Source organism: Acomys russatus, chromosome X (genome assembly GCF_903995435.1).
Source record: "Acomys russatus chromosome X, mAcoRus1.1, whole genome shotgun sequence".
Lineage (NCBI taxonomy): Eukaryota > Metazoa > Chordata > Mammalia > Rodentia > Muridae > Acomys > Acomys russatus.
The window spans coordinates 92785275-92797712 of NC_067169.1; the positions used below are offsets into that span (position 1 = coordinate 92785275).

A 12438-nucleotide genomic window follows, 5' to 3' on the forward strand; every position below is an offset into this window, starting at 1 on the left:
TTTTTTCACTTTTATTTTTGAGAGTATAGTATCATAACATTTCTCTCTTCTCTCTCCTCCCTCCAGATCCTTCCATATACTACTCCTTCTTCCTTTTCAAATGTGTGGCCTTTTTTCATTGTTATCACATGTATATATGTCTATATATATACATATATATGTATGCATTCCTAAATATCACTTGCTTTATCCATATAACATTACTTGTATGTATATATTTTCAGTGATGACTACTTGGTCTTAGATAACCACTTGGTGTCCTTTTCCCTGAGGAAGACTATGTCTCCCACCCTCAGCATCCATTAATTGCTTATAGTTCTTTATGAAGGGCTGATGTCTCATGGGCTTTCTCTGATCCTCTTTGGCATATCTATTGATGTGTCCTTATTCAGCTCATGTTTAGCCTGTCATATTGGTGCAACTTCATGCACGGGTGTAGTTTCTGAATGGTAGAGGCAACTTTGGAAGAGTACCTGAATTACTTGTACTTTTGGGCTCTTCCCTGTCAAATATGCATGCTAGCCAGTCTCCGAGTCTCTTCCATCTATTTTAGTCCAGAATACCCAAAGAATTGATTGGGTGTTGGACTGGCTAATTATTTTTGCAGAACACACATCCTTTTAAACACCAGTATCTTTGACTTCTTAACTTTAACTGGCAATCTCTTAGTCCTTTGTTTTCTTTTTTTAAAGGGTCTTTTATTACATTCAGTTCTTTGTGTGTGCACACACAAATGTGAAAATGGACGTGCATGTGCCACAAGGAATGTGTAGAGAGCAGAGGACAACTTGCAGGAGTCAGATCTCTCCTTGTATTCATCTTTTTACACGGGTGCTGAGGATCAGACTCAGGTCCTCACCCCTCACGACCAGCAGTTTACCTGTTGCCATGTGCTTTTTAAGCAATTTTCAAATATTTAATTTTTTTGTTTTTGTTTTTCAAAATTGTATGTATGTAGTGTGTCTCTGCGTGGGTCTGTGCATGTGTGGCTGCAGGTATGTAAAGATTTCAGAAGAAGACATAGGACTGCTGGAGCCGGAGTTACAGGTAGTTGTCAGCTACCTGACATGGGTGCTGAGAAACAAACCTGGGTCCTTGGTAAGAACAGTACGAGTTGTCAGCCACTGAGCCATCCCTCCAGATGCCCTTGCCATGATGGGGACTTTCTAGCTTTGCCTCCCAGCTCTGCTCACTGGTAACTCATGTGGCAGAACTCTGTGGCAGTGTGTGGAGGAGTTCGGAAGAGTTAGTAATTGGATTCTGAATGGTTGGAGTTGCTGAAAGCCTGCTCGCCAAATGAGTGGGACAGTGCAGCAGTTTATATATAGCTCATGTGTCTCACAGGATCAATGGGCCAACGAATCTTTATCAAGACTAGGCTTGAATACCCTCTATGGAGAGGTTTTGGGGGGGTGGAATTTCCAGGCACTAAATCAATAAGCTGGCCGTGTGAGGTTAACTCTGCTTTCCCCAGTCCCTTTATAGAAGTTTCAAATAGACACAACATTTTATGAAACCAACACAAGCTGGCCCACCCACTGCATTCATCAAGGTTTGGACAGTGCCATGTGCATTACTATCCCTACTTAGGGTAAGGATCACTCATCAACTGTAACCAACATGTGTCCCTCAGGCAGCACACAGCCACATGTGACCAAGGGTATCTATCTACGAACCTGGCCCAACCCAAAATCACAAACTTAAAGCATTATGAGATATTCTGGGCATCTGCTGGTTTTTGGTGTGTGTGTGTGTGTGTGTGTGTGTGTGTGTGTGTGTGTGTGTGTGTGTGTGTGTGGTGTTGTTTTGTTTGTTTTATTTTGTTTTTTCTTAATTCAGTTACATGATTCTGAAGCATAAACTTTATAGATAGCAATGCAACGGCACAATGTCAAAAGGTTGAACACATCTCCACACATACAGTTTCCTAGCAGCAGTGGGCATAAAGCTTAGACCTTGGCTTTTCTCACACCATTTAGTGTGGGAATCTCTTGAAAGACTTACGGAAGTGGAACGTTTCTTCTTTTTCTGTTTCCGGGGGTTTAAAGCTATCTTGTATTTAGCAGCTGAAGAATCCAAGCAGGAGGTGGCTGGGGTGCTGAACCCCATGGGCTGCTGAGGGCTGCTTTGGGAGGACTGGGATAGCTCAGGATCCAAGTACGGTCCAGAGGCACCCTGGAGAATGGGAGAAAACAAATGAACCAATCCCATACAGATGCTGCCACTGTTCTCAAAACCAGAAATGTTTCTTCCTTGCTGAGGCCTATGGCAACCTTTCATAGATGCCTGCCTTCGTTCTTTCTCCTTTCACCTTAAATGCTACACTTTGGTTCCTTCGTAAATAAAAGACAGAAATAGGAAAAATTTGGGGGTGCTCCCTCATTCAGAAAGCAATGGGGAGGTGCCCTCACTATCAGAGCACAAGCACATAGTGGAGTTGGCAAGGTACAATGTTTGTATGTTCTCTTGTCCCCTTTCCCTTCTTAGCGACAGGAAAACATCTGGCTAGAAGGAGCTGTGCATCCTTGGATGAGTTGCGGCTCTGGGGCTGCTGTGTTGGAGAGTTAGGTGGAGGGAGAAAATCCAGGTGGAAGAAGTCCTGTTTGCAAGCTGTGTTTTCATACAGAGCACGCTTTATAAATAAACTTTATATTTACTGTTCATAGGTGCAAGGCTGATGGTAAGACTCTGGGAACTGACTTTTCCTACCCCCAGTGAAGCATAGACAGAGGCTTCATCGTGGTTGACTCCATCTCCCCAAACTATTTGGTTCTGGGACACCTGGTTTCATTCCTTGGAAGGAACATTAAAAGAGTCCCAAGGGGGATTATGGGACATAACATCTTCTACACCTCCAAGAGACATATCAGAACTCCCCCACTCCAAAATACCTGCACAGAAGTCACATTGAATAGCAGGCGACGATGAGTCCTCAGTAACAAATGATGCCATGTTCCCTTCGTATTTACCCACTACATCCTTTTCAAAGTAGTGTTGCACAGTGCCAGGGACCCCTTGGTAAAAGGCAGAGTTTACATGCCCCCACATGTCCTACAAACACTATATGCTGATGCAAGGATAAGCTCAGATGCTTATCTTGGCTCTAAACATGGTCCTTTTAGGGTCTTAGATTTCAGTATCTGGGGGCTGACCAGTGCTAATGAGTCATGGTGCTCATAAACCTAGATCACCTTTCTGGTTTCACCTTTAATCAATGGAAAAGGAATATACCGCATCTGTTTGTGGGGGGGTGTCAATCATACAGTACTAGCAGAGGCCCAAAGCTTTTCAATCTTCTTTGTTTGTTTATGTGCCCGTCTGTTTGTTTTCCAAGACAGGTTTCTCTGAAGCTCTGACTGACCTGGAACTCACTCTGCAGACCAGGCTGGCCTTGAACTCATGGAGATCTGCCTGCCTCCCAAGTGCTGGAATTAAAGATGTGTGACACCACTGCCTGGCTTTTCTTAACTTCTTTATGCAACTCTCATCCATTAACTCATATATACCTCTCCTCATTATAATTTATTTGGCTTACAATTACTAATTGAATACTCAGCACATACGAAACTTTTGTTTTTATTGTTCTGAGCTTCCTTTTTGCATAAAGGTCATCTTATGATTCTCGGCTCTTAGGACTGTATGGTAACATCTTTACCCCAGTTAACCTCACACGACACCACTCCCTCTTGCTTCTCTGTCCTCATTCCTTCTACCATTTACTGATCTGGACAGCCTGCTGATTTGCTGCTCTTCAAATAGTCCAAGCACGCTCTCCAGAGGCCTTTGTACTGATGGGCATGCTATCCACCCGTGTCTATGTGGCTAGCTCCCTCACTTGTGTAGGGTCTCTACGCACAATCTGTCTTCTCATGGAAGCCTTCTAAGGCCAAGCTACTTAAACATTTTAGCACTGGTGTGTGTGTGAGAGGAGGGTGCCATAGCTTGCCCATTTGTACACTCATGAAGGCCAACACATCAGGGGTCTTCCTCTATCACTCTCCACTTTATTTTCTATTGGGAGGCTTGTTTGTTTTGTTCGAGACAGGGTCTCTCTGTGTAGCCTTGGCTGTTCTGGACTCGCTTTGTAGACCAGGCTGGCTTCAAACTCACAGAGATCCACCTGCCTCTGCCTCCCCGAGTGCTGGGATTACAGGTGTAAGGCCCTGTGCCTGACTCTCCACCTTATTTTGGAGACAAGATCTTTCAATGAACTTATAGCTTGCCACTTTGGCTAGACTGGCTAGAGAGCCTGGGGTCCATCTGTACTTGTCCCTCTCCTACTGGCACTGAGGTTACACATACATGTGCTACCACACCAGTTTTCTCCGCAGGTTCTGAGGTCAGGTCCTTACACTTGTACAGCAAGCTCTTCATCAACTGAGCCATCTCCCAGTTCCAGCTCTGACACTTTCCCATCCTCCTTGCCCTGTTTCCCCTAACACTTTCATCACTATCTTATGTATGTTTTCCTTATTAATCTTTTCCATTGTTAATATTCCCCATTACAGTTTGAACTTCATAAAGAAGAGTTCCCACGTGTTCTATTTATTTTGTGGATCTATGTGCACGTGCATGCATGCAGAAGCCAGGGGACCAGCTCACATGTCGTTCCTTGGTTGCTACCTTTTAAAACGAGGTCTTTCACTGGCCTGGAACTCGTGAAGTGGGCTAGTGTGGGCAGCCAGCAAGCCTAGGGATCCTCATGTCTCTACCTCCCTAGTGCTGAGATTATAAGTGAATGCTACCACACCTGGCTTTTTCTTTTCTTTTTTCTTTTTTTTTTTAAATGAGTTCTGAGGGTCCTTGTGATTGCAAGACTGGCACTTTACCAACCTGCCCACCCCTCATTTCTTCTATTTATATTGTATGTCTGAGTACTTAGTTGTTGGTCAGTAATGATTTTAACTGGTGAATTAATTGTATGAAAAGCCTCCACCCAGTTTGGTTTTGTGTAAATATTGGCCAAGCAGGCTCCTCTTTTCCCTGTGTCATTTTAGTCATTCTGTCTAAGACTTCCCTATTTTCAGTTAAAATAAGATCTAGATGCAGAAATCCCAAAAGGATACCATGCAACTTGCTTTGTATGATAGCCAACTTAGGATGCCTAGATGGTAAGCCATGGATACCAATTTTCATTCAATTGACCTCCCCAAGCCTTGTAGTATGAAAACCACATGATGGCATTGTTTTTTTCCAGTGACATCCATTCTGTAGTATAACAGAAAGATTAGGCTAAGAAAAAACCATGTTGGTTTCCAGATTGGCTGTATACAAGAGAGAAGTCATTCCCAATCACAGTCAAATCCAAGAGGGTCTCAAACTCAAACTCAACCACTAGTCTTCTTGAACTAGTTTAATATCATTGGTCTAATCACTGGCCTACACTGTCTTCCAACCTAAACTAAAACCACAAAGAAAAATCACCTGACTATAGGGCCTTGCATTCAGGCATATGATTCAAACAAGCCCCCAGAGGCTCTTTTGTAGGCTCATAGTATGTTGTGTGGAGATGGAGGCGATTCGGATTAACATATTTCCTTAAGCCCACTAGTGAGTTAAAAAAAATTGTTTATACTTTGGAGGTCTGGACAGTATTTTTTTAGCATAGGGTTCAGTAACACCCCCTAATATTAAAATCATCCAGAAGAGGGTGCTGAAAGGTACATTTGAGGGACATAGCAAGACCAAAATGTAGCTGGGGGTGCAGCTCAGTGGGAGAGCATGTGTTTTGTACGTGAAAGGCCCTGAGTTCAACGCCCCCTCACCCGGCATCCAAAACAAAGTAAAACAGACCTTTTTTAAAGGATAAGAATACCTGGTGAAGGACCTTAGCATGACTGGACAAACTCTCCCGGTGGGTATTTTAGGCCCAAGGTCGAGAACAAGCCCCACAATTTATCTAGCATTCCTTCAAATCAAAGCCCATGGAGTTCATAAGTCATCCCATCAATTTTCTTAGAACAAGATCCAGGAATCTATGGGTTTCATCTGCTTCATTCCTAAGCCCCATCCCTTCCCTCAGCCATATTGTTTAGCACCTCCCTAGAAGAGTTACCAAGGAAGCCAATCATAAGATAGTATGGGTTCCCCAGGAAGAGCAAATCAAATCGGCTTCTAGCAGGTCTCGAAAGAAAAGGGAGTAAAGGGAATGGAAGTCCCTATACTTCTCTTTTCTAGGCTCCCCCATCTGTACTCAGACCAACCAACTCACCCTATCCTGTACCCATGTGCACAGTGTTAAGGTGGATGGAGGAGTTTTCCTTCTTCTGTGTGTAAGAGGGGATTGAATACGGACATCCTTCCTGGGGAAGGAAGCTGGTTAGTACTGGCTGGTAGAGGACTGAACTGAACACTCTTTTGCTATGAGCTAGGTTAACGGAGTCTCTTTTGAAAAAATTAAGACACATTTCAGTTCTATTTTTCCTTCCTGCAAAATATCTATACCTAACAGGAAGCATCTGAGTCAGCAAAGCACACTTGGGACATCCTTCTAAGAACTATATCTTTTTCTCTCTGTGTTGTTAGGCTTCCCTCTCTTTCTTTGTGGTTCATAAGATGATACTGGTAAAGGGATAAGAAGCACACACCTGCTTCTATCTTAGGCTGAAAAGCCATCTTATTGTAATTCAATCTAGGTCCATTCCTGTTTATGATTAAGCCTCTGTTTCCCAAGGATTGGGCCATGCCCCACCTGTAACCTTAACTACAAATGGTTCTGTGGTACCTGTTCCAGGAATAGCAGCCATGCTTTTGTTTAAAAACCAACTTGCAACCCTAACTTTGTTTCAAAGAGTTATATGATCACCTATAGCTACCATGTTATGACTACCTTGTTATGCCCACCTTACAATCATGTCTTTGTTTCAAGAGGTCATTAGAAGTTGTTATGCTTATGTTCTATTCCTGAACCCTATCTACCTTGCTGGCCAAATTCACCATTTTGAAGCCCCCTACTCCTGAGCTATAAAAGCCTTCTCTTCCTCTTGTCCAATGCTGACCTCTAGAACCCCATTTTAGGGGGAAGCAACCCTTGTGTACACACACACACACACACACACACAAACACACATGCTTGTTCTGATTAGTTGCTTGCTTTAGTTAATTCAGCAATGATGATTTTGGTCAATGGTCTTTCTCCTCCCATCTTTGGGATTAACAGATAGAGAGCACTTTGGTTGGCTTCTCAGGACAGAGAAAAGTCCTATCTTGTGTTATGGAAGAATAGGAGGCATGAGCAGTTGTGCAGTCGGTAAGTGGGGCCACTGAGAGGCTGAAGCAGGGGGATTTGGAATGCATGGTCAGCCTGGGCTACAAGGTGAGCCAATGTTTTAAAAGGTGTCAAGCCTACAGACTGTCAGGCTGATGTTTCCTCAAACATTTTGGGGGAGGTTGGCACTTTGGAAAAAATATGTTCTGCAGCTGCCCAGGTGGATCTGATACTGAAGATGCTGTGGTTGCCTGGACCTGTGTGAGCTGAGGACATAACGCACACTGCCTTGGTAATGTCTCCAGAGGAAGCAGCAGCTCTTGGTGGGAAGACTCTGCTCAGGAAGAGGTGTTTGTGCTAAGAAATCTTGGCACAAGGTGTAAGACTCACTATTGCCTCGTTGTCCATCCCCCGACCCCATGTGTCCAAGAAGTGTGTGTCCCCATTCCCAATGGTGCTCACTCAGCTATGGCCTCACTCAAAGCCTTGGTACCTACAAGCTGTTGTAACCTCAACATTCTAGAAGCTGGAGGTTCCAACGTAGCGCACACCCTCCCTCCTAATGCAATCACTTTAATTTTCTTTAACTCGAATGGAAAATACAAGTGTGCACTACTGGAGCTGAGGATGTGCACTAGTGGTAAAGTATGTGCTCTATGAGTGCAAGGCCCTGGATTTCATCCTTAGTGTGTGCACACACAAATACATGGGGTTGGGATTTAAATAACACTTTACTTGGGGTTCTAGCCATACCATTTACTGACTCATGTTTCCTTACTTCCTTATTATGGACAGGGACGTTGATGTGTTGTTGCAAAGATTAAATAAGATGATACGTGAGAAGTGCTTGGCACAATGCCTTTCACACAAGACCACCCCTCCACAGTGTTAGCTGATATTTAACATGTTGGGGGGGAGGTAAGATAATGGTCAGCTCCTCTATTGTATTAGCTAAGGAAAAATGTCATTGCTACTGCCGGGCATTGAATGTTCAGGTTTATGACTGGTTTGTAAAGCTGAGTGGAAAATGTTTTTAAAAAATGTGCAAATCAAAAGACAAGCATGGTAATTTCTTTTCCAAAGTACCACTCTGATTTGATCCCAGAGTTGAGATATGGCAAGAGAAAGTAGAACAAGAACTTATGTCTTTGATGGGAAGCCACCCTCAAAACTATCCCTGAGTGGAGAATTAGTATTGGCCGTCCTGGGTGTTGATGAGTAATATGATGAAGACTTCTTTTTGGAATGCTGAGGTAATCTGTCACTACCAAAGGCCTTTTCAAAGTTGCCTAAGGCATTTTCAGATCGGATAGGGCTAGTGCTGAATCTCTATGAGCGCAGAGGTGGGATCTGTTAAAAGGGAGAATGGAAGATGTACTAATTGGGTGTTTACCGCTAGTGTTCTGGTATTCTTTTGTTCCTTAACTGGTGAAAGACTGACGAGCCAGAAAGGAAAAAAAAAGGGGGGGACATATATTTAAAAGGTCATAATGAAATCTAGTATTGTGTAGAATAAATGCTAATAAGGGCTGGGAGATTGCTTAGTAGGTAAAAGTGTCCTCCCTCCTTGCAAAGATGAGGATCTGAATGTAAATCCCCAACACGCATGTAAAATTAGGATGAGTAGCAGAAACATCCCTAATCCCACTGCCTCAAAAGCATCTTTAACAAATGATGCTGGTCTAACTATATGTCTACATGTAGAAAAATGCAAATAGATCCATAATTATCACCCTGCACAAAACTTGGGTCCAAGTAGATCAAAGATCTCAACATAAAACTGTTACAAAAACTGTTACTAAAACATAAAACTGACACACTAAATCTGTTAGAAGAAGAAGTGAGGAAGAGTCTTGAACTCATTGGCACAGGAGACTACTTACTGAATAGAACACCAATAGCTCAGGCTCTAAGATCAACAATTAATAAATGGGACCTCATGAAACTGAAAAGCTTCTGTAAGGCAAAGGGCATTGTCAACAGAGCAAAATGACAGCCTACAGATTGGGAAAAGATCTTCACCAACCCTACATCCAACAAAGGGCTAATATCCAAAATATATAAAGAACTCAAGAAATTAAACACCACCAAACCAAATAACCCAATTAAAAATGGGGTATAGACCTGAGAAGAGAATTCTCAACAGAGGAATCTTGAATGCCTGAGAAACACCTAAGGAAATCCTTAGACATCAGGGAAATGCGAATCAAAACAACTCTGAGATTCCATCTTACACTTATGCAAATGGATAAGATAAATAACTCAGGTGACAGCACATGCTGGTGAGGATGTGGAGAAAGGGGGAACACTCCTCCATTGCTGGTGGGGGTGCAAACTTGTACAACCACTTTGGAAATCAATCAGGCGCTTTCTCAGAAAATTGGGAATAGTTCTACCTCAAGAGCCAGCCATACCACTCCTAGGCATATACAAAAAGATGCTCCACCATACAACAAGGACATTTGCTCAACTGTGTTCATAGCAGAATTATTTATAACAGCCAGAATCTGGAAACTACCTAGATGTCCCTGAACTAAAGAATGGTTAAAGAAACTCTAATACATTTACAAAGTGGAATGCTATCAAAAACAAGGAAATCTTGAAATATGCCGGCAAATGGATGGAACTAGAAATGATCATCCTGAGTGAGGTAACTCAGACCCAGCAAGGTATATACTCACTTATAAGTGGATATTAGCCCAACATAGATGTCCTCTGAGAGACTCCACCCAGCATGGGATTGGGACAGATGCTGGGACTCGCTGCTGGACTCCTGGTGGAGCACTGAGAGTGGTATGGAAGAATGGGGAGATAGAAGGACCCACACAGTCCAGGAGCCCCACAAGGAGACCATCAAGGCTTGTGGATCTGAACCCAGGGAAGCCTGCACAAACTACTGTACCAACCAACCTAGACTCCCTATTCAGATCTAGCCAATGGACAGCTCATTCTCCATTGTTGCGGAGAGAGTGGGGACTGACTCAGACATGAACTCTGGTGCCCTCTATTTAACCACTGCCCCTTGGTGGGAAGACCTGGTGGCACTCAAAGGAAGGGGAAGGAGGCTATCTGGATGAGACCTGATAGGCTGTGATCACATGGTGGGGGAGGAGGTCCGCTTCTGTCACAGGTCTAGGGGAGGGAAATAGTGTGAAAGAGGGAGGGGAGGATGGGAAGGTACAAGTGAGGGGATAACAATTGGGATATAATCTGAATAAATTACTTTTTAAAAATGGAGGGATGGAAGGATCCAGAGGGGTCAGGAACTTCACAAGGAGACTATCAAAGCCATCGAATCTGGCCCCAGGGACCTGCACAAAATGTTGCACCAACCAAGGACAATGGATGCAGTGAATCTGGACCTGCTGTTCAGATCTAGCCAATGGACAGCTCATCCTCCACGGTTGTGGGGAGCGTGTGTACTGCCTCTGACATGAACTCTGGTGTCCTAAATTTGATCAGTTCCCTTGGTGGGGAGGCCCAGCGAGCACACAGAAGAAAGGGAAGCAGGCTATCTGGACAGGACCTAATAGGCTGTGGTAATATGGTGGGGGAGGAGGTCCCCTTATATCAGAGGTCTAGGGGAGGGGTATAAGGCAGAAGAGGGAGGGATGGGGAACGGGAAGATACATGCAAGGGGATAACAATCTGTATGTAATCTGAATAAATTATCATAAATTTTTTAAAAATGAAAGGAAATAAAAAGACCCAGTTATACACTCTTGGGCATACACCCAAAAGATGCTCCACCATACAAGAACATTTGTTCAACTATGTTCATAGAAGCTTTATTTATAATTTATATTTATATGTAGCCAGAAACTGGAAACAACCTAGATGTCCCTCAAGGAAGAATTAATAAAGAAAATAAAGAATATAAAGACAATAAAGATTAAAGAAATAAAGAAAATTACACAATGGAATACTACTCAGCTATTAAAAAAATAAATCATTAAATTTGCAGACAAATGGATGGAACTAGAAAAAAATCACCCTGAGTGAGGTTACCCAGACCCAGAAAGACACACATGGTATATATTCATTTATAAGTGGATATCAGCCATAAAGCACAGAATAAACATACTACAATACACAGACTCAAAGAGGATAAGTAACAAGGGAGGATGCTTAACTCTCACTCAGAAGGAAAAATAGAATAGACAGTAATAGTGGTTGAAGAGAGGGAACAAGGTAGGAGAGGCAACACAGAGAGAAATGAGGGTGGAGATCAGCCCCAGGGAGACTGAGCTTGGGGGATGTACAGAAGACCTGCAGAGAAAAGAGAAACTGTGCAGGGGCATCTCTGTGACAAACTGAAGACCTACAACGGGGTAGGCTTCTGGGAGGGTATGGGGAGAGGACTCTAGATAAGATTACTTATAGCAGGGGCCATGGAGACTGAAGAGGCCACCCTCTAACTAGACAGGACTCCTAGAGGAGGGAGGAGAAAACCAACTCACCCACAAAAACATTGGCTCAAAATTCACCCTGCCTGCAAGATGTGCAGGGATAATGATAGAGCAGAGATTGAGGGAATGTCTCCATGGACAAGAGCCAAACTCTGACACTGTTAACGATACTCTGCAATGCTTGCATTTAGGTGCCTCACATAGCTGTCCTCTGAGAGGCTCCACCCAGCAGCAGATTGAAACAGATGCTGAGACTCACAGCCAAACATTGAGGGGAATGCAAGGAGTCTTGTGGGAAAGGGAAGGGAAGGAGAAAAGGACCTGGAGGTAAAGGATCTCCACAAGAAAACCGACAGACCCAACTCACCCGTGCCCAAAGGGGCTTATGGAGACTGAAACACCAACCAAGGACCATGCATGAACTAGACCTAGTCCCCCTACACATATGTAGACAATGGGTAGCTCAGGTTTTGGGTGGGTCCTCTAGTAAGGGAAGTGGGGACTGTGTCTGACATGGACTCTGTTGCATGCTTTTTTATCAATTCTCCCTGGCAGAACTGCCGTTCCAGGCTACAGGAGAAGTTGGGGAGCTCAGTCCTGATGTGACTCGATCAGCTGGAATAGAGGTGCTCCCCTTTTCTGAGGAATAGGGGAAAGGGAGGGGGAAACAGGAGGAAGGGTAGGACTAGGAGGAGGGGAGGGAGGAGGCTATAATCAAGATGTAAAGTTATTTATTTATTTATCTATTTATTTATTTATAAAAGAAAAAAGTATAACCCCCATAGGCTCATATATTTGAATTCTTAGTCATCAGAGAGTTAC

General features: G+C 43.5%; 1 protein-coding gene across 1 annotated transcript in view; it reads right to left on the reverse strand.

The window, feature by feature from the left end:
• Kiaa1210 (KIAA1210 ortholog) overlaps positions 1-12438 on the reverse strand; it is a 41996-nt gene that overhangs the window by 11816 nt on the left and 17742 nt on the right. The window contains 1 exon segment of the mRNA XM_051141873.1: positions 2005-2175. Coding sequence (XP_050997830.1) covers positions 2005-2175 — 171 coding nt within the window.